Source organism: Carcharodon carcharias (assembly GCF_017639515.1).
Source record: "Carcharodon carcharias isolate sCarCar2 chromosome 21 unlocalized genomic scaffold, sCarCar2.pri SUPER_21_unloc_4, whole genome shotgun sequence".
Taxonomy (NCBI): Eukaryota; Metazoa; Chordata; class Chondrichthyes; order Lamniformes; family Lamnidae; genus Carcharodon; species Carcharodon carcharias.
Genome location: NW_024470578.1, coordinates 86,261 through 108,221, shown reverse-complemented (window position 1 = coordinate 108,221; position 21,961 = coordinate 86,261). Strand labels below are relative to the sequence as shown.

At 40.9% G+C, this 21,961-nt stretch overlaps 1 gene segment (V, D, J or C); it reads right to left on the bottom strand.

The window, feature by feature from the left end:
* Positions 1-8,204: 8,204 nt before the first annotated feature.
* On the bottom strand, positions 8,205-21,332 carry LOC121273458. The segment is given in 6 exon segments: positions 8,205-8,635; positions 9,125-9,430; positions 12,994-13,305; positions 14,250-14,549; positions 20,009-20,099; positions 21,211-21,332. Coding segments are annotated over 5 exon segments (1,353 nt in total).
* Between the last annotated feature and the right edge of the window lie 629 nt (positions 21,333-21,961).

The window sequence follows — 21,961 nt, the reverse complement described above, 5'->3', positions numbered from 1 at the left end:
TCTCTTATTGCTGTACTTGTCCATGTCTCTGTTTTTATTAATCTCAGACCTTTGCCGGTATTTAATTCACTGCGTCAGATTATATTACTAAGAGCGCTGGATTATGTGAAGCTCCACTAGACTGTGTATCAGTTTTCTTATACTGGATCCGGTCTGTGTTATTACTACACTAGGCTGGTTCGTATTACACAAGGTGCTGTCTCAATTATTACTGCACTCTGCACTGCCTCACTTATGTTCCACTTATCGCAGCCCTGCTTATAACACACTCAATCATGTCTGCATTTATATTCCGCTAGACCATTTCAGAACAAGTTGCACCAGATTTTGTATCAGCCTGTATCACACAGGACCTTGTCTGTCTTTTCAATTAAAATGGATCCTGTCTTTGCAGAGGCTTTGTCTTTGTACCTCTGTCTCTGCTTCTATTCCACTCTCCCTTTCCCTGATTTTACTCCACGAGATCATATCTGTCTCTCTTACACTGGCAGCAGTCTCAGTTATTACGACTTAGACTCTCTCTAGGAAGCAATTACTCTAGGCCCTGTGCCTGTAATAACTGCCCTATTTCACTTGATATTGATCCAGGCCCTGTATTCCCGTCTCCGCTATTATAGCAGTAGACCCTGTCTATGTTAATATAGCACTTGTCCCCGTCCCCGTTATTCGTGCACTCGGTCACGTCTTTGCTTAAGTAACATTAGATGTTGTCTCGATTGTTACTGCACTTGTAATGTCTTTGCTTAAATTGCACTAGGCCCTGTCTCAGTAATTACCACACCAGACTCTGTCTCTGTTGTTATTTCACTTGTCTATGTCTCTATAAGGTGGATGTTGCGTTAGAAATGGGCCTCTGACTTTGGCCTAAAACTAGAAGTTTCCTCTTTACTGGTTGTTCCGCGCAGCTCCTCATATTAATTTTCATTACAGCCAGCAGAATTACATATGAGATATCGCCTTTAGTGTGTCTGTGTGAAAAGAAATCATGCTGCATCATTCCGCAAAGATAAAAGATTTATCTTCACCAGAATGTTTTAGCTTTTTTTATTTTCTCTTATTCAACCTGAAACTGCAGATCGCCTAATATCGTAAATATTTATTGGTAGTACATTTTGTTGTGCTCTTGTTTAGAATTTCATGTGATACTAACCATTTCTTTGCTAAGATGTGCATGTTTGTCAGCACGCTTACTTAATGTCTGTCATCTCTCTACCTGAGACAGAGTCTAACTCACTGAAACTTATTGAACTCTCTCTCTCTCCCTCTGTCTCTCTGTCTCTGGGAAATTGCCTATTCATTTAAATCTCCGATTTTCTAATAATGCTTTTTTAAATAAAGAACTGATTAAAGAATAATTCCCCTACATTAACTTCAGTGATAACCTTCTGCCCATCTCCACCCTCAGTGAATGTTTTAAATCTGAAAGTGTTCCTGCATTTTAATTGCAGATAGTTTAATACTGCAACTATTTATTAATAACTATTCGGTTGTTTTCTATTGTTTACAAAGTGATATCAGGCTGTCCATTTCGTTTCCAAGAATCGGCTTTTCTGTTCCCAATGATCAGTTAGAAAATTATTTATTATTATTTCACGGGACGTGGGCTTTGTTGGTGAGTCCAACATTTTTCTGTCCATTCCTAATTGCCCTTGAGAAGGTGATGGTAAGCTGCCTTCTTGAACTGCTACAGTCCATGTAGTGCAGGTACACACACAGTGCTGTTAGGAAAGGAGATCCATAATTTTGACCCAGCGACAGCGAAGGAGCAGTGATACATTTCCACGTCAAAATGGTGAGTGACTTTGAAGGAAATTCCAGGTGGTGGTCTTCCCATGTATCTGTTGCCCTTGTCTTTCTAGATGGTAGAGGTCGTGAGTGTGAAAAGTGCTGTCGAAGGAGCCTTGATGAGTTCCTGCAGTGCATCTAGTAAATGGCACACACTGCTGCTACTGTGCAGCAGTGGTGGAGGGAGTGAATGGTGAAGCTGGTAGATGAGCTGTCAACAATTGAGCTCCTTTGTCCTGGATGGTGTCGAACTTCTAGTGTGTTGTTGGAGCCGCACTCACCCAGGCAAGTGGAGATAAGTGGAGCTGCTATCAGACCTGCTGAGCTTTCCAGCGTTTTCTGTGTTTACCCCTGGGGTGATGTTCAGTGAGTTCAGGAAATTGGTATCAGAGGGAATGGAGCAGGGAGGGAGGATCCCTGGGGTGATGTTCAGTGAGTTCAGGGAGATGGTATCAGTAGGACTGAGCTGATCAGGAATGCAGAGATAAAAACAAAAAAACTGCGGATGCTGGAAATCCAAAACAAAAACAGAATTACCTGGAAAAACTCAGCAGGTCTGGCAGCATCGGCGGAGAAGAAAAGAGTTGACGTTTCGAGTCCTCATGACCCTTCGACAGAACTTCTGTTGAAGGGTCATGAGGACTCGAAACGTCAACTCTTTTCTTCTCCGCCGATGCTGCCAGACCTGCTGAGTTTTTCCAGGTAATTCTGTTTTTGTTTTTGATCAGGAATACAGTTCATTTTCGAAGCAGAAGGGAGAATGACAGGGCTAATGGATTTAACAGAAAAGATGGAAGTGGAGAGTCAGTGTGTGTTTACCAGAATAAGGACCGTGCATATGCTTAACAGAAAGGGGTGGGACAGGGCGAGGTGCGGGCTATGTCTGTTTGTGTATTTAACAGAAAATGCGAAGCCAGTGTCTCAGTATCCGATCGGCCCCAGGGTCTGGGAACAAGCCTCTTGTTTATGGTTACTTGCTGCATAACGTTGAACCCCGTCTTTGGGCATTTTCGCAGTTTTGTCCCCCCCGGTATGTCCAAGAGACCTAAAGCTCTGTAATAATTTGCAGGAGTTGTACTTAATAATATATCAATGCCAGACACGCTTCAGTCCCTGGATACGCCCATTGGTTTGTGCTCCTTATTCTGCCTGTGTTATAGATCTAGCCTGATAGCTATTAATTCCAAGATTCTGAACTCTGTTAGATATCTTTTGTGAATTTTGATCATGTTTGTTTATTTGTGGTGGTAATGTTTGGCACATAATTAATGTAAATCAGTTTTTGATTGAGAACATTGCTTCAGCCTGTCTCTTGGGTCTTTATGTGCTCCCAGCAATTTTTGGAAGATGTGTCCGTTAAAAAAAAAGATTTAAAATATACTTTCGTCTTTAGCCTGGCATCTGCCTTTGTGCTTTTTAAATATTTGCGTATATGTGCACGAGTATCTTTTGTTCTGCCTTTAACTGTGTTTGTGTGCCCTGTTGTATGAAAGTTGATGTGTGTGTTCATGTGGCATGAGTGTTGATATGCTTATTTTTGTGTGGCCCGTCTTTGTGTGTATGTTTGTTCATTTGTAAATGAATGTATCAGTGTGTTAGTGTGTCTATATGCGTTGATGTTTATGTTCACTTATTAATGTTTGTGTTAAAGAGTTTGTTTACGTCATGCCTGTTAATATATCTGATATTGTGCCTTTTTATGTTCTATGTTTGATGCGCTAATGATTGTGCCCCCATGAGCGTATGAGTATGTTGAGGCGTGCGTTTATGTGTTCATGAATGTTTCTAGCTATGTGTTAATGGATGTTTTTATTGTGAGTGCGTGAATGTATTCATAGTTGTTTCTTGTTCTATGTTTGTGAAAATATTACTGTCTGTTCATCAATTTGTCTGTATGTCCGTGTGTCAATTTTTAATGTGTGTGTAGAAATGCCTATGCATGTGCACTATTGTATATGATAGTGTGTCATTATATCTATATTGTTGTGCTCGTTGAAGCACAGTAATGAACATGTTCATGTATATGCTTACAGGTCCTGTCTGAGTCTGCTTATGGGGCTGTGTATATCTGTAATTGTGTCTGTTGTGTGTACCCATGCATGTGTATTTGTGTGTGTTTGCGCACACACGTTTGCATGTGTGTGACTGTGAGTGCATGTGTGTGAGAGAGTATCTGCATTTTTACGTGCCTGCGTGTGTGTGCATGTGTCAGTGGGTGTGTGTGTGTCTGTTTGTCGAGAGTGAGTGTATATTTCTGAGTATGAGGTTGCATCTATGCATATGTGCGGTCTGTTACTTTGAGTTTGCATGTCTACAATTTTTCTATGTATATGTGTGCTCTTGTGAATGTGTGTGTGTGTATATGCGTGTGTGTGTCAGTTTGTGTGTATATGCATGCTTGGGCTTGTGTATGTATGTGTGTGTGCGTGTGCGTGTGTGTCTGTCTATGTGCGTATACATGCTTGCATCTATTTGCGTACATGTGCCTCTTTCCCCATGCCTATGTATGAACCTGTGTGTGTGTGTGTTTCTGTGTGCCTGTGCATGCCTGTGTATGTGTGTGTGTGATCTTCTGCCTGCCTGTGTGTTTGTTTGTGTATTTTTATCAGTGTGTGGAGGTGTGCATTTACATGTGTGTCTCTGTGTGTTGATTATGTGACTTATTTTTTATATGTGTGTATACGTCCATGTGTTTGTGTGAATTTGTGTGTATACATGCGTGCGGGTTTTTGTATATGCCTGTGTGATTCTGTGTGTGTGTGTGTGTGTGTGTGTGTGTGTGAATGTGTGTTTTTGTGTGTGTGTGTGTTTGTATGTTGATGTGTGTGCTTGTTTACGTATGTGTGTGCGTGTGTGTGTGTGTGTGTGTGTGCTTTTATGTGTCTGGGTGTATGTCAGTCTGTGTTTATGTGCTTGGATATGTGCGCATGATCCAGTGGGGTGTGTGTGGTTGTGTGTGTGTGTGTGTTTGTTCATGTATGTTTGTGTGTGTGCTTTTGTGTGTGTGTGTGTGTGTGTGTGATGCTTCTGTGTCTGGCTGTGTGCTTTTGTCTGTCTGTGTCAATGTTAGTCTGTAATTATGTGTTCGGGCAAGTGTGCATGATCCAGTGGGTGTGTGTGTGAGTGTTGTGTGTCTGTGTGTATGTGTGTGTGTGTGTGTGTGTGTGTGCGTCTGTCTGCCTGCATGCATGCCTGAATGTGTGTATGTCTGTGTATAACTTCATGTGTGCTCGTATATGCATGTGTTTGTGTGTCTGTAAGTGCCTGTGTGCGCATGTCTGTGTCAATGCCTGTTTATGTCTGTGTGTGTGTGTGTGTGTGTGTATGTGTGTGTGGATGTGCGTGCTTGTTTACATATGTGTGTGTGTGTGTGTGTGTGTATGGATGTGTGTGCTTGTTTACGTATGTGTGTGTGTTTCTGTATGTGCATCTGTGCCTGTTTGTGTGCTTTTCTCTCACTGTGTGTATGTCAGCCTGTTTTTTTTGTGTTCGGGCATGTGTGCATTATCCAGTGGTGTGTGTGTGCTTGTGTGTGTGTGTGTGTGTGTGTGTGTGTGTGTGTGCATGTGGATGTGTATGCTTGTTTACATATGTGTGTGTGTGTGTGTGTATGCATGGATGTGTGTGCTTGTTTACGTATGTGTGTGTGTTTTTGTATGTGCATCTGTGCCTGTCTGTGTGCTTTTCTCTCACTGTGTGTATGTCAGCCTGTTTTTTTGTGTTCGGGCATGTGTGCATTATCCAGTGGTGTGTGTGTGTTTGTGTGTGTGTGTGTATGTGTGTGTGTGTGTGTGTGTGTGTGTGTGTGTGGATCTGTGTGCTTGTTTATATATGTTTGTGTGTGTGTGGATGTGTTTCCTTATGTATGTTTGTGTGTGTGTCTGTCTGTCTGCGTGTTTTTGTCTGCATGTGTGTGTGTCTGTCTGTGTTTATTTGTTCGAGCATGTGAGCATTATCCAGTGCATGTGTGTGCCTGTCTGTGTGTGTGTGTGTGTGTGTGTGTGTGTGTGTATGTGTGTACATGTGTGTGTATGTGTGTGTGTGGGTGTGTGGATCTGTGTGCTTATTTATGTATGTTTGCATTTTTTTGTGTGCATGTGGATGTGTTCGGTTTTCTATGTATGTTTGTGTGTGTGTGTGCATGTGTGTGTGTGTCTATCTGTCTGCGTGTTTTTGTCTGTGTGTGTGTATGTCTGTGTTGATTTGTTCGAGCATGTGAGCATGATCCAGTGCTTGTGTGTGTGTGTGTGTGTGTGTGTGTGTGTGTGTGTGCCTGCCTTTGTGTACGTGTGTGTATGGAATTTGGTTTCAGTGCATGTGTATGTGTCTGTGTGTGTTTTTCTGTGAGAGAGGGAGAGAGAGAGAGATCTGGTGTCAGATTGTGTGTGTGCCTTTGTTGTGTGTGTGTGAGTCTGTGTGTGATCTTCTGCCAGGGTGTGTGTGAGTCTGTCTTTGTCCGTGTGTGTGTATGTGTGTGTTCGTGTGTAGGTTTGTTTGCGTGTGTTTGTGCGTGTGTGTGTGTATGTGCATTTTACGTACTAGTGTGTGTACATTTTCCTCTCACTGGTTGTGTGTGCATGTGTTTGTGTCTCTGTGTCGCTGTGTGTGTTGTCTGTGAGAGAGAGAAAGAGAGAGATCTGGTGTCAGTTTGCATGTGTGCCTTTGTTGTGTGTGTGCGTCTATGTGTGAACTTGTGCCAGGGTGTGTGTGAGCCTGTATTTGTCTGTATGTGTATATGTGTGTATGTAGGTGTGTGTGTGTGTGTGTGTGTCTGCCTTTGTGTACGTGTGTGTATGGAATTTGGTTTCAGTGCATGTGTATGTGTCTGTGTGTGTTTTTCTGTGAGAGAGGGAGAGAGAGAGATCTGGTGTCAGATTGTGTGTGTGCCTTTGTTGTGTGTGTGTGAGTCTGTGTGTGATCTTCTGCTAGGGTGTGTGTGAGTCTGTCTTTGTCCGTGTGTGTGTATATGTGTGTTCGTGTGTAGGTTTGTTTGCGTGTGTTTGTGCGTGTGTGTGTGTGTGTGCATTTTACGTACTAGTGTGTGTACATTTTCCTCTCACTGGTTGTGTGTGCATGTGTTTGTGTCTCTGTGTCACTGTGTGTGTTGTCTGTGAGAGAGAGACAGAGAGAGATCTGGTGTCAGTTTGCATGTGTGCCTTTGTTGTGTGTGTGCTTCTGTGTGTGAACTTGTGCCAGGGTGTGTGTGAGCCTGTATTTGTCTGTATGTGTATATGTGTGTATGTAGGTGTGTGTGTGTGTGTGTGTGTGTGTGTGTGAGAGTCTCTGCGTGTTTGTGATCTTGTGCCAGGGTGTGTGTTTGTCTGTCTTTGTCTGTGTGTGTGTGTGTGTGTGTGTGTGTGTGCATGTATGTGTGCATGTGTGCATTTGTGTGTGGATGTGTGTGCTTGTTTATGTATGTTTGCAGGTGTGTGAATCAGTGTGTGTGTGCATGTGCGTTTCTGTGTGTGTGTGTGTGTTTGTGTGTGTATTGTTACACACTAGTGTGTTTGCATTGTTTCTGTAGTGTGTGTGTGAGTATGTGTGTGTGTTTGTGTGTGATTCTGTGTGTGCGTGTGATTCTGTGTGTGTGTGTCTTTGTGTGTGTGTGTGATCTTGTGCCAGGGCATGTGTGAGTGTGGCTTTTCCTCTGTGTGTGTGTGTGTGTGTGTGTGTGTGTGTGTGTGTGTTTATGTTTGTGCATGTGCGTGTTTATGAGCTTGTGTCAGTGTGTGTGTTTTTTTATTATTGTTCCACGTATCACTGAACATCAATAGCGTGGCCTGACCGTGAAGGTATGATCGATTTAGAACACTATTCGCCATTCTGTGTAGGAATGTGTATTCTTTGGGGTTCAATGTGACATCAAGCCATAGAATGCAACAATTAAACAGAAGTACACCAGAAACATTAGAAACAGAACTGGAAAAACAGGATAGATGGAATTAGCAGTTCCAGTTTTGGATTATGAAAAATCATCAGCAACTTATGATTTACAAGAACAAGAGATTGAAAATCATTTCAAAACATCATGCTGCACTATGTTTGCCATGATTGAAGATTACAATCCGAGCGCAGGAAGCTAGAAGCCGTCTTGTATCTGAACCCATATCATAGACAGCTGTTCACTTCTAAACCCTCTGCTCTGGGACTGGGAGGTTAGTGAGCTAATGTTCCGCTCTCCACTCCCTCTCGTTGACTAAACAATTTCCTCTCCGGTTGTCTCTGTTGGGGATGTGCAGGTACATTGCATTAACTAATGCCCTCCCTCCTTTCTATGTTGGCTAAGTGGAGATACATTTCGCCTTCCCGTGTGACCCTCACTTCAGTTCCCAGTGGGTGCGATGCAGCAACTTCCAGCTGGTAGAAGTTTGAATGGATGGACGAAAAGTGAAGCAGGAACAACGGGATCTAAATACTTTATTATTTCTACTAGAGTATGAAATGTAAGTAATAGATTCTCATTGACATGAATTAACGGTGTCCATCAGTGCAAGGGAAATGTTCACAAAACTCGGTTTACCACTGGTTTTATCAACCGTTCTGTTGATGATCTTCAAGAGAATGGCTTCATGTCCCACCACACAGGAGTAAGAAGCACCGCTGGCCCACTCCTCTGCTGCAATGGATAACAGGCTGTACATGAAGAAGGAGTTATTGCCGTTCTCCGCCATCACCTCAGTGTTCTTGTAGTTCCCCGGATTCACTGGCTTGTCATTGATGGTCCACTTGGTGAAGATCTCTCGGGGGGAGAAACCTCTCACTAAGCAGCTGAGGGAGATGAATCTCTGAGCGGAGACATCTTCAGCCTGGGGCAGGAGGACAGAGACGGACGGTTCCCGCGGATATTTAGCTGCAAAAAATTTACAATAAATGTCAAAAAATCTGGGGAATTCCAGGGACAATGACACCTGTGGTTAGATGTGAGAGAAATGTGTTTTGTTTTGATTTTTCAAGATCTCCATTTTTCACTTTGGGGTCTGACCCGCTTTCTAGCTCGGAGCAGATGTGGATGCAATCATTTACTCTGAGAATATGCGGGATTGGACTGCAAAGTTTCATCAGTAACAGTAACAGGCCATTCGGCCGAACAGCTCTGTGCTGGCGTCTGAACTCCACACCAAGCTCCTCCCACCTTATATCATCAAATCTTGGAGTACTGTTCATTCGCCTATTTATGAACTTACTGCTTAAATGCATCATTTACGGGCCTAGGGGTTATAGTTAATGAAATTACCAATCAAACTAGCTCATTAATGCACTGTACATTAATTATTGGTTTTTAAACTTACACTGGGAATTTGCACACTGGCTCACTTATTGATTCATTCTCAGCACTCACGTTTTTCCTTGTGAATGGAATTTCTTAAAGGAGTCGGCAGATCCTGATGGCTCACCACGTAGTAGAACTCAGCCCCACTCAGCCAGGCTTGTGTTGAGATGTTCAGGTGGCTGACCACGCTGTTAGGATCCTTGCCCGGCTGGATAACAATCTCTGATTTCAAAGGCTTCTGTTCTTGTGTCCAGGACACGAGGACTCCATAAGGGGCATTACTCACTATACAGGTTAAGGTCACTGTCGCCTCTAGTAAGACCTGTGCTATTGGCGGCGGCTGTAGAGTAATTACGGGGTCGGTGCAGTCGGAAACTGTGAAGCAGAAATGAATGTCAACCAAAACATCATCTTTAGAATGAGAAACCCAGTATTCAGCTTTCACTCTTATGACGGGAATATTTATTTGACCTGCCCCTGCCGTGTTAACGTCTTCATTGTTTGAAGGTCAGTGACTTGCAATAATTCCGGGAGACTCCATAACATTCCCTGTGTATTTCCAGCCAGAACCACTGGGAATGACTAAACCAAATGCCGGTCCACCAAGGTAAATACATTCAGGTACAATCGTCTTACAGACAGAATATCACTCGTCCCGAAATCAAGGAATCAGACACAGCACAGCACAAGAGGAGACGATTCAGCTCTCTATGTCTCTCTGCAGGGATTAACCACATTTATCCTCCCCGTTCTGTCATGTGCGATAACATTTTCAAAAAAAAGTTAATCTCTTTTTTTGAAATGTCAATTGAGTCCCAGCCTCAGAAATTCTTGGGGAAAATGAAAGTGATAATATTTCACAGTGTGAGGAAAATGTTGCCAAAATCACCTTCCTCAGAATTTTCCTATCTCTAATTTGGAGGACTAAACATCTTCTCCCTACTTCCAGTTTTATTAATTAATCGAAACACCGCAATTTGATCACTCATTAGATGATTGTACTCAAAGGAAGGCAGCCGAGACTATGAAAACTACTATCAGCGCTGCTCAATCTGAAAACAGCAGCAGAAAAAAAGTGCACATCTTTGTCAGAATTGAAGTCGTGGGCAATTACCAGTAAAGGCCTGCACACACCGATCCTACCCACAATCAATTTCGGATAAAACTAAAACCAATGACTCATCACTCACTGTCCAACTTTTGAACAAAATGTCACCGTGTTTTGTGAGTTGATGGAATCCTGGACACCGGGGGATTCTGATTCAGAAAGAACATGTGTTCAATCCCTACTCCAGATGTTTGAACACGAGTGTAGCTGATACCAGCAATGTAGTACTGGGTGAGTATTTCATTGTGAGAGGTACCGACTTCAACATCAACTGTTAAGGCCCAGGAATGCCTGCTTTGTCAGTGTGACGTCAAATTTCCCCAAATTCTCCCAAGTTTTGCGTGGTCCACAAACCTTTAAACTGTCCCCTGCAAACCAAGATCGAGATCATTTATATATATAAGTATTTATCCACTTAGCTATTGTCCCTTTAATTTCATGATCTATAACTTTCCTCACAGGTCTGTTGTGTGGCATTGTATTGAAAGCCTTTTGGAAGTACAAAGAGACCACATCAATGGCCTTGCCCTCATTAACCATCTCTGTTACCTCTTGAAAAAACACTAGCAAGTTAGTTATACAGGATTTTCCTTTAATAAATCCATGATGATTCTTCCTAATCAATCTACATTATCCCATATGATATTAATTCCATCCAGAATAATTGGTTCTAGAAGTTTCCCCACCACCGAAGTTAAACTGACTCGTCTGTATTTGCAGGGAAGACTTTTACAAACTTTTTTGAACAACAGCATAATATTTGCAATTCTCCAGTCCTTTAACACCTCCTCCAAATGTAGAGAATGCTGAAAGATTATTGTCAGTGCCTCTGCAATTCCACTCTCACTCCCATTAATACTCTTGGACGCATCTCACCCTGTCCCGGTGCCTTATCCACTTTAAGTGCCGACAGCTGATGCAATACCTCATCCTTATCAATTTTAAACCCTTCTAGTGACTGAGTTTCCTCTTCTGTCACCATGGCCTGGGCAGCATCTACCTAAAGGTAAAGACGGATGCAAAATATTCATTTAACACCTCAGCCATACTTATTGCCTATCTGCGTAAATCCCCTTTTTGATCCCTAATCGGCCTATTCCTCCTTTTACAACCTTTTACCCATTGATATGCTTATAGAATACCTTGCGATTTCCTTTTATATTAGCCATCAGTCTTTTTTTCATAATCTCTCTTTGCTTCTCGTATTTGCTTTTACACATCCCTTCTGAACCTCCTGTATTCAGCTTGGTTCTCAAATGTATCACATTTTCCCTTCATTAACTTCATTTCTATCTCCTTTGCCATCCAGGGATCTCTGGACTTGTTTCTCCTGCCCTTCCCTTTTGAGGGAACATACTTTGACTGTGCCGAAACCATCTCCTCTTTGAAGTTAGCCCATTGTTCAGCTACTGTTTTTCCCACCAACCTTTGGTTCCAGTCTATCAGGCCCAGCCCCATTATTGCCCCATTGAAGTCCGCTCTCTGCCAGTTGGTGACTCTTACCCTGGATTGATCAATGTCATTTTCCACCGTCATCCTAAACCTTATGATACAATGATCACTGTCCCCTAAATGCTCCCCTCCTATCAGTTTGTTTACTTGGCCCACCTCATTCCCAAGAACCAGGTCTAGCAGTGCCTCCTTTCATCTTGCAATGGACACACACTGCTGTAGCAAATTGTCCAGGGTATAATCCTGGAATGCTGCTCCCTCACTGTCCCTTACAGTCCCACTATCCCAGTATATATTCGGGTAATGAACCCCTCCCCCATCCATTATAATGACTCGATGATATTTACACCTCTGTTATTTCCTTGCTCCTCTCTATCTCCCCACTAGCTATTGTGGTCTATACATTACACCCAACAAGGTAATTGCAACCTTCTTATTCCTTTGCTCCAGCCAAATTGGTTCTGTCCTTGAATCGCCTGACACATTATTTTTCACCAGTACTGCAATACTCTCCTTAAACAAAAACGCCACCACGACCCCGCCTCCATTTTGTGTCATTTCCTGTCTTTTATGAACATCTTGTAACTAGGAATAATTAACACCCAATTCTGTCCTTCCATAAATTAGGTCTCCGTTATCGCCCTATCATAATAATCCCAAAAGGCAATCTGTGCCTGTAACTCCCAAATTTTATTAACTATTTTCCGTGCATGCACATACATGCATTGCAACGCTGATTTAGAATTCATTGCTTGCTCCCTTATCCTGACTCCATCTATTAACTGAATATTCCCTCTTTTAGAGTTAGCTGCCTCTCCCAGAATCCATGCTATTACATGCTGAAATTCTCTCGTTGTTCCCACGCTCCTCCTGAGTTAGTTTAACTCTCCCCAACAGCAAAACCAATAATGTTCTTTAGTTCTAAAAGCCAAATATTGCTGGAAATTTGAAATAAAAATGAAAAGAAAACGTTCGAAATGCTTAGCTGAAGTGTGTCTGTTTCCTGGACATGTGTCCCTGAACAAACAGAATGAAAACAATAAATAAATAAATAAATCCTGTCAGCATCATACCCCAGTTTCTTGGAGACTGTTGTACAGCAAATCGCTGCTGAATATTCTACTTTACCACAATGAGCACATTTCCACGGTCATTTATTGGCTGCTAAGTGTTTTGGGAGAATCTGATGCTGGGGAGGACGCTATATAAATGAAAGGTTACCTTCAGTGTGTTTTGTTTCCTTTGGAAGGAAACGCAAACGGGCAAATTGGCAAATGAGACACATTCTCTGACTTTTAATCATTCCAAACTATTTCTTGGCTTGGACAGAGATTGGCACCAAGAATGGCCTTGAACTTTCTCGGGTTGTGTCTCTTACCCTCAGGTTTGGTGATGTTTCGGCTTTGAGTGACCCCTTTATGAGTGACCTGGCAGGTATAGAGCGTGTGACTGAACCAGTCCCCAGCGGGGACTGTTAACCGACTGGTCGCCGAGAAGTTCCCGTTCACTTCAAAGCCGGGAGAGGTGACGAAGCCCGAGGCCATGGCCTGTCCATTCTTCAGCCATTTCACCTTGATTGAATTTGGACGGAAATCAACGATTGAACAGACGATGGTTACAGATCTGCTGCTTGTGATTTCTTCATTGGGGCTCACGGTGAGGAGAACAGTTGGATGATGCAGCACAATATCTGCAAGAAAATACAGATTATTTGGAATTAATTTTGCTTCAAACCAAACAATTAAAAACTGTAAAACTTTTTACATAAAATCCACAGGACAGAACCAGGCCAGCCGGCCCCATAGTTCAATGCTGGAGTTTAGGATCCACACGAACATCCTCTCGCCCTATTTCACCTCGCAGTTTAAAAACCACCTCCTTTACAATCTCCCTCATGTACCTATTAAGATTCCCCTGAACAGGGTCTCGGTAACGTCTCACCTCCAGGAATTCCCATATTCTGCTCACTCTTTGTGTAAAGAAGATTCAGATTTGCCAATTTTTTTTTTTTACATTCTGTTGTAAACATGAGCTCTAATTCTTGTCTAATCTATCAAATTATTTCGGAAGTCTGAGGACCTTTATTCGGTCACAACACAACTTTTTATTTTGTAGAGAATAGACCACCAACCTATTCGCTGTTACTTAACAGAAGTAATCTATCAGCTCTGGTATTGTCCTTGTACGTAGTTTAGCTCCTATTGCAACGCCCCCTGTAGCATTCTTCTTACGTGGAAACCAGAACTACATACAGTGTACTCGATGTGATTTGGAGGGAGATAACTGCACACAGTACACCTATTGTGATGTGGAGGCCTTAATTATACACAGTACACTACTTTGTGATGTGGAGAACAAAACTATCCACAGTACAATAACTGTGATGTGGAGACCAGAGCTGTGCATATCACACTAAGTGTGATATGGAGGCCAGAACTCTACACAATCCATTAAGTGTGCTGTGGAGAATACAGGTATCCACACTAAGTGTCATATGAGCACCTGAACTATACACAAAACTCTAACTCCATTCTAACCCATGTGGTGCAGAATTTGAACATAACTCATTTGCTGACCACGTTCCCCCTTCACCCAGCCCCGCCACTGCCGCCCTGTGCATCCCACAACACGAACCTGGCATTTCCTTCCACCAGACCGAGTCGCTCCGTCGAACCTCGCAGTAGATTGTGCTGCTTCCCACCTCTGATTCGGTGATGGTTAACTGGCTGCTCAGGGTGTAGGTTCCCTTCTTGTTCAGCACTGAAGGGTAAGTCTTCAATCCAGCTGTGATCGTCTCTTGATCTTTCTTCCAGGAAACGCTGGTGATTTCGGGGGAGTAGTCCGCAGCCAAACAGCCGTAGGTGACGGAGCCGGCAGTGTTTGCTTGTTCACAGGAGGAGAGCAGAGCGTAGAGGGTGGGGGGAGACGGTGTCGCTGCGAATTAAGAGTCAATTGAACAAGTTAAAAATGTGATTCGTGAGTATGAAATAAGCAAATTGTTCGAAGTTTAATATTGGTATAATTAATTTCCAAAATATCCTGGTCATAAACTGCATTTAGGAGTTGATATGCCCGACGGGACACGCCGCCATGATGGCCAGTCTTGTACACAAGATGAGGCACAAGTCGGAAAAGGGAAATACTGCCCATGAGGCCACATAATTGCGAGTTAAATAAGGGATATTGTAACCTGGGCTTCCTCCAGCCCTTGCTCCTCTGTTGAGGAAAACATCAATCATTCCTCAAACACTTTCACTTTAGACCCTTCCACATTATTTCCACTGAGCTCTCGCTTAAGGTATTTTACTATCAACCTTTTATCACCAGCAAATGACTAATTTAATATGGAAACATTTAGCTATCTCTGGGCCAGGTTGGCCGATTATCTTCCATGAAGGACATCAGTGGGCCAGAGGGGTATTTACACAAATCTATTATAGTTTCATGATCAACATGTTGTCGTTTTCAGAGGATAAACGTGGATGATGCTTGGCAGCATTTTCTCTAAAGATTATGTAACTCCGACCGGTGGATCGACTAGCTTCATTACTTACAGACAATTTTTTAGCACTTTTATAAAGCATGACCCAGAGTTGTTCAATGAGACTATTTGATAGCATGGACAGTTGGCTTTCGGCCAATCACAATTCTGAATTAACTCTCCAAATTTGCCAATGCTCAATGATGTTTACAAATAATCAATTATTATCAGCTATCTTGGTTAGATAAACAGATAGATAGACAGTTAAAGAGATCGGCAGATAGATAAATAGACAAATATATATATATAGATAGATAGATAGATAGAGATCGAGAAAGAAAGTGAGACACAGGCAGATAAACAGATGGGTGGATGGATAGATAGATAGATAGAGAGAGAGAGAGAGAGAGAGAGATAGAAAGAGATAGAGATAGGGAGTGATAGAAGATAGAGAGAGAGACAGACAGACAGATAGACAAGATAGGCAGGTAGACAGAGATATAGAAAGACAGATCGATCGATAGATAGATAAATAGATAGATAGACCATTCAATATATCGATCATTGCATCATTGGATGAAAAAATGGATGCATGAATAGATACATGTTCAGAAAACGATGTTTCATCTACACTGCACAATCAAACGTTCACAGTTCACAGACTGTATTGATTAGATACAAGAGAGAAGAACATTGAAGATCCACATAAAACCCACAGCCCTAGTAAAGCCCTTGGAACAAGAGTAAAACTGCCTCTCTGATAGTTCATCAAATGTCCTTCGGGCAGTTGGAATCAGGTTGTGCACTGAGTTAAGTTAAATTCATATTTTGCCAACTTTCATTCCCACCGTAGTTTGCATTAGACACGGAGTAAGGCACCATACTGTCCATTTAAGTTGCACAATTTATTTTCAGATTCGATCATATCGCAGAAGGTAACGTTACAGTCACTTCCTGTAACTGTCCTGAAATTGAACTTTAGATCAGGCCAATCTGATTCAAATATTATCTGATATTGAAAATGTTTAATCATCATCCCTTCATCAAAAACTTGTTTTTTTTTAGAATGAAATGTACGTTAAATTAACGATCTGCTACTTCATTGGAGGAATTGAAGCATTTACTTTTACATACCTAATTCGGAGCACTTAATATGTTTGATACTGGTTAAAGTTCCTTGAACATTGACATTGCCAACACTCTCATGTCAGATACAGAACAGGTGAATTATACTAAAACTCTCTTTGCACAGTCCTGTGAAGCGCTGTATTTCAGGAATATTAATGGTGGGATGCATTCTAAAACGCCCTCTATTCCGCATTGTTAGTTAAAACTTGCGCTTAGACTGGACCATCAACAAACCACAGGCTCTGATAGAGCAAACACTGAACAGGAAAAATATCTTTCTACACTTTGCATTCCTTCTGAATTCCACAAACTGGGATACTGATCTTATTTCTGAGACACATTCTCAAACTTAAGAACAGACTTGCACCTTTCTCGGATATACAAACTTCTTAAATAAATGGTCCGAAATTAATTCCCTGAATTACAGGAGAATGAACCAGAAAGTTCACAAACAGCCAGAAGGCTCCTGATTACTGCACAGTGACCACGCACATAGAAACAGAACAGACATAAACAATGCAAAAATCAGTCTATTAAAGATAGATTTCTCCAGTATCCATTAATCCGTTTGAATAGATTAAAACGTTTGTAAATTTATGACCATGTCACTTCTGTGAAATTATTTTGATTCTAAATGGAAAAACTCCATTTGACGAGCCTCAATTTCTCCCTGTCTGTGTACAGCTTTCACAACAGCCTTAGAGTTAGTTTGGCTGAGAACAGGTACATCAAAATAATTTACATTCATGGTAATTTATGTCTATAACAGGGACATTGTAACAGAGCAAGAATTTAACAAATCGGGAGATATTTACACTGAACTCCTATTATTCACTGACATAATTTCAGAATAATATATAATCATTGAAACTGCTGAGGCAAAACACGAAGATAATTAATTAAATTGTACAGCAACATCCAATGGAGCTGAAGGTAGTTGAGTGAGAAACATGTTGCTTTCCAAGTTACTTGAAAATAATTTTAAAAATTCTCCAACCATGAGTTTTAACTTTAATCCTGGACTCAGCGCAGCACATTTGAGAGATTTTTTTCTAATGAATTTGCATTGATCTTAGACTCTATTTTCGTATTGGTGATATTTAACCCCATTATACCAAATTTGTTAATAATTTTATTCTTCTTCTGATTTGTCTCTTGTTAATAATAGGCTTATTTAAATTAAGGTGACACTTAAATTAAACAAATAACTCCATACACTTTCGGACAAATACATTACATTAGTTTTAATAAATTAAGATGATCAAAAATTTATAAGAATGTGCTCTTATATCTACACCCGTGTAAGATTTTCATGTTTGTGATTATGTTTGCACGACATAAAAGCTCTTCTGTTCTAAACGTGTATTTCACATGTTAAATTTATAAGTGGGCAGCTTAAAATTGTTCAAGCACTATCCGGGTACTCATATCGGTAATAAAAAATGGAGTGCAACATCCTCTAGTCACTAAAGCAGGACTCCGGAGTTTAAATATCAACCCACATTTCAACAGCAGTTTTATTTTTAATAATTAATGTAGCCCTGGCAGTTTGGCGCCATTTTCGGAGCCTCCCCTAGATAATAATACAGCCAAACTTCGATATACCATTCCCGTAATCCACACAATGCACGTAAATGAGTTTCAAATATATAATGAAAATAAAATGCTGCGGATGCTGGGAATCTGATATAAAAACGGAAAATGCTGGCAAAACTCAGCACGTCTGGCAGCATCAGTGGAGAGAGAAACAGAGTTAACGTTTCGAATCCGTATGACTCTTCTTCAGATCTCTGCTTCTCCATGGACAGATGCTGCCAGTCCTGCTGAGTATTTTTTCAGCATTTTCTGTTTAAATATATAATGCTACTTATTGAAATTAAGATCCACAATCATCAATGCAGAACTGAGAGATAACAATTCCTCTGCATCACCTGAGACACTGAAACTCAACGAGCAAAAAGAACAACGATTTTAATGAGAATTAAAGGTAGCTCCCATTTAATTCAACCCGTATATCTCACAGCTTTGCAAGATTGGTTGTTGTTCTTCAATTCAAAAGTTACATTTATAATTAAGCCAACCTGCTTCAATAGCAATGTTTGTCCATCTCCAGCCATATGCATTCTGAACTTTCTCTGAATTTGAATTGAATTATTGAGCAATTCCGACTGCAAACTGTTTAAGATTAGCTTCGTGATAATGGGCTACACCAAAATTGAAGGAACAGCGCTGTTTGGCTGCACCACAAAGCTTCAGCAACCCGGCAGATATATTAAATTAGCTTGCTGCAATTTACAAAATGCATTTAATATTGATAATTAATTAGCACCTTTCAACCTACGTTAACCAGGGAGGAACCAAATAATTTAAAATCCTTGTTCAAACTAAACACTGCAGTGCGATCAGTGTGTATTATAATTAAAAAAAAAACACAATGGAAATTGCTGGAACCTCTGCATTTGTCCGGCTGATATTAATTGTGCTGTGTTTTGCAGCAGAGTTGTGGATAGCACAGATTATCTGCTAAATGTCTAACAATAATATTTTTTATTGTTGTAATCTTGGGAAATATTGCCGCGTTATAACCGTTTGAGTTATATTCATTTAACTCCCCATCACAGTTGAAATTCGCTCGTTATGTCCTTTAACATTGCATTATTACCTTAAGTATTAAATAGGAATATCGGAAACAAAATATTAATTTTTGAATCTGCAATTAGCACTGAAATAAAAATGCATCAATATATCTATCACAATTGATTAAAAAGCCTGCCTGCTTTATAACTATAACCTTCCTTCACAATGGTTTAAGCACATCATCAACACACGGTAGATGTGATCGAAAATACGCGTTGTAGAATCACCAAACAGTTCCACGAGCTTTAACTGTTCAAAGTAACCCAGGCACATACTCTCCTCAGCACTTAACACCAAATCACAACACCGAGGGACTGAATCCAACAACTGCTTAATTACCTAAGTCCTTTCAGCAGAATCAGATGCAACATTTCAAATCAACCTCAATACATCGCACCGAAATCGCCTTTCATTGAACAAGTTATTTATTAAAATAAACAGAAATATGAAACAATGGCAGAAGAATTGTACTTCGATGCGTCATGTTTAATGCATTGTGTTGATTTTTACTGTATATTTTAGTAATATCTGGCGACATTACTGCATTTTAATGTTTCAAGTTGTTTTCATTTAATCCTGACCCAGGCAGCAAATTTGTTAACCCTGTTGTTCTTAGTTATCGTAGCATTTCACTTATTTAAGATGAACGTTGGTCAGCATTATATTGATATTTTACAGCGCAGTTAAACACAAATAAAAATGGCAAACATTTATTTTAAAACCCATAGTTTAAAATGACATTTTTGACCTTGATAGCACTCGGTTTCCTGTCTATAATCTTATTTCCAACACTTTTAAACACAATGTAATCAGTCGATTAGAAAACTTGCAGCAATCAGATGTCACCGAGATTAAACATGGTAGAAACACCAAACTGATTAACAAAATTCATGTATTTAAAGTAAGCCAGGCACAAAGCCTCATCAGCAGATAAAAGGCAAATCACACAAAGAAGTCCTTAAAATTCCCATAGCTTTTTTTTTTGCCGAGTAGCCGGAGAATTGTTCAATCCCTTTGCAGCATAATTAAATGAAACATTGTAAACACAGAATGCAAAGTTTCGGTTTACAAATTAATGACTAAAATAAACAGAAATGTGAAACAGTGAAGCAAATCCAACAGCGCAGAATGAAGGCATGTTTCTTACCTGCAGTCACCGTCACCATGGTTCCTTGGCCCCAGTAATCCATATAGTCACTGTGTTACATTCGCTGGTCTGGGTCACACAATAACCAGTTCTGCACACAAGGGGAGAAATTCAATATTAATTTAAATGTTACGAACCGAGAGGCAAAGTAAAATCATGATCGACTTTATCAAAAATGTAAAATTGCGAAATATTTTTAAAACTTTATAAATTACACTGTTTTATTTATATTTCACAGAGTATCTGATGATCATGCATTGAAATCAGCAACCACTGATTTAATAATTAACACTTTAGCACCTCTTGAAACCTGTCAGTTGGGGAGCTCCAGGCACAGATAGGAGTTTGTTTAATATAGTTGTATTGTAAGAAAAAAAAATGCATCGACCGAAATGCAATCAATTAGCCCTGACAAGGTTTTTGCATTAACAGTAACGGCTGTGCCATCCTGTATCACTGTGAGACGCACCATGTCAGAAACTGCGGCGGACTGTTAAATGTGAAATACAGAGATTCAAATCCACAGCGGTCTGAGAAACCTGATTCTGAATACTCTAGGAATACATCACTGTGATATTTCAGTTAGAACTCTTCATTATGTTTATAAAGCGGATCGAAATACGCCTTTAACAACTGTGCCCCTATTTAGCAAGACAATCAAAATTAGTAAATTCGGAGACTTTTATACATTTTTTCGTAAATCAGTGTTCCTTAAAACCCTTATTGTTGGTCATTTTATTTTCTTTGACTTTCCTGCTGTGATACTGATCGCAGATTTGATCAAAGTCCCTCTCTGGGGTATTTGTATGAGGAGTTCACTATACACAGCACCGTGACCCCCTGTAGTACCACAGTGACACGAACCAGCACAGATACTGCTCTCACTCACTGATTGTTGCTATAAGAAATAAAACCTTTCAGTCAGCAGAAGATTTGCAGATTTTGATTACAATTCATTCAAGAGTTTTAATCAGGAGCAGAACCTTGGGCTAAAATTATCCCCATTCACGTAATAATTTGTCAATATTTCAATTTGGCTCCTAGTCATCAGTTGTGCACATTCTAAGCGGTAACTATGCTCTTTAATATACAGAGTTAGTCAACATTTGTTTTTATTCTTTGCCACTTTATTGCTTTGGAAAATGTAACTTTTCAATCGAGGTTCAAACACATCTCTTAACCTATTTTGAGCTAATACTGACCTATGATTCACTGTAATTATTCTTCTGCGGTTTCTGTACGAGCTCTGGGCTTGTTCAGGTCGCTGTGAGTTTTTTGCACAGTAATACCTCGCGGTGTCTTCGGGTCTCAGATTTTTGATCTCAATGTAAGTTGTGGACGAAGTTCTTGATGGGATGATTCGACCTTCGACCCCAGGCGCGTAATACGTGGTTGACGAGGGTTTTCTGTAAGCAAGGAGCCACTCCAGCCCTTTCCCAGGAACTTGTTTAACCCAGTGCACATAGTAGCTGTCCAGACTGAACCCGCTCACCGAACAGGACAGTTTGCGAGATTGTCCGGGCTTAGCGGTCTCTGAATCCGGCTGGGTCAGCACGATGGCGGATTGGACATCTGTTAGCGAATGGAAAAAATGTAATTACATTAAAAAAACAATCAAATCAGTGAATGGAAATAGCAACGCGATATCAGAAAAGAAGCAGACTTCTGTTGTATCACTTATACTGTCAGGGATACTCACAGGTGAAGTAAGCCAATAAGAAGCAAAGGCACAGCGCAAATCCCATCCTCAGTCTCTGGGTATAACTGACTTAGGAGCGTGACTCTCTGTCGCAGCGACACCTGCGGATTGTGAACCTGGCGCTGAACCGTCCCGCTATTTATACCGGCTAGAGTCAAATAAGAGAGAGAGAGAGAGACAGAGCTGGAGAATGGGAGTCACTCCCCTCCCCCAGTTAACAGCCTGGCTCCTCCTCTCTTTTCCTGTCTGGGTCC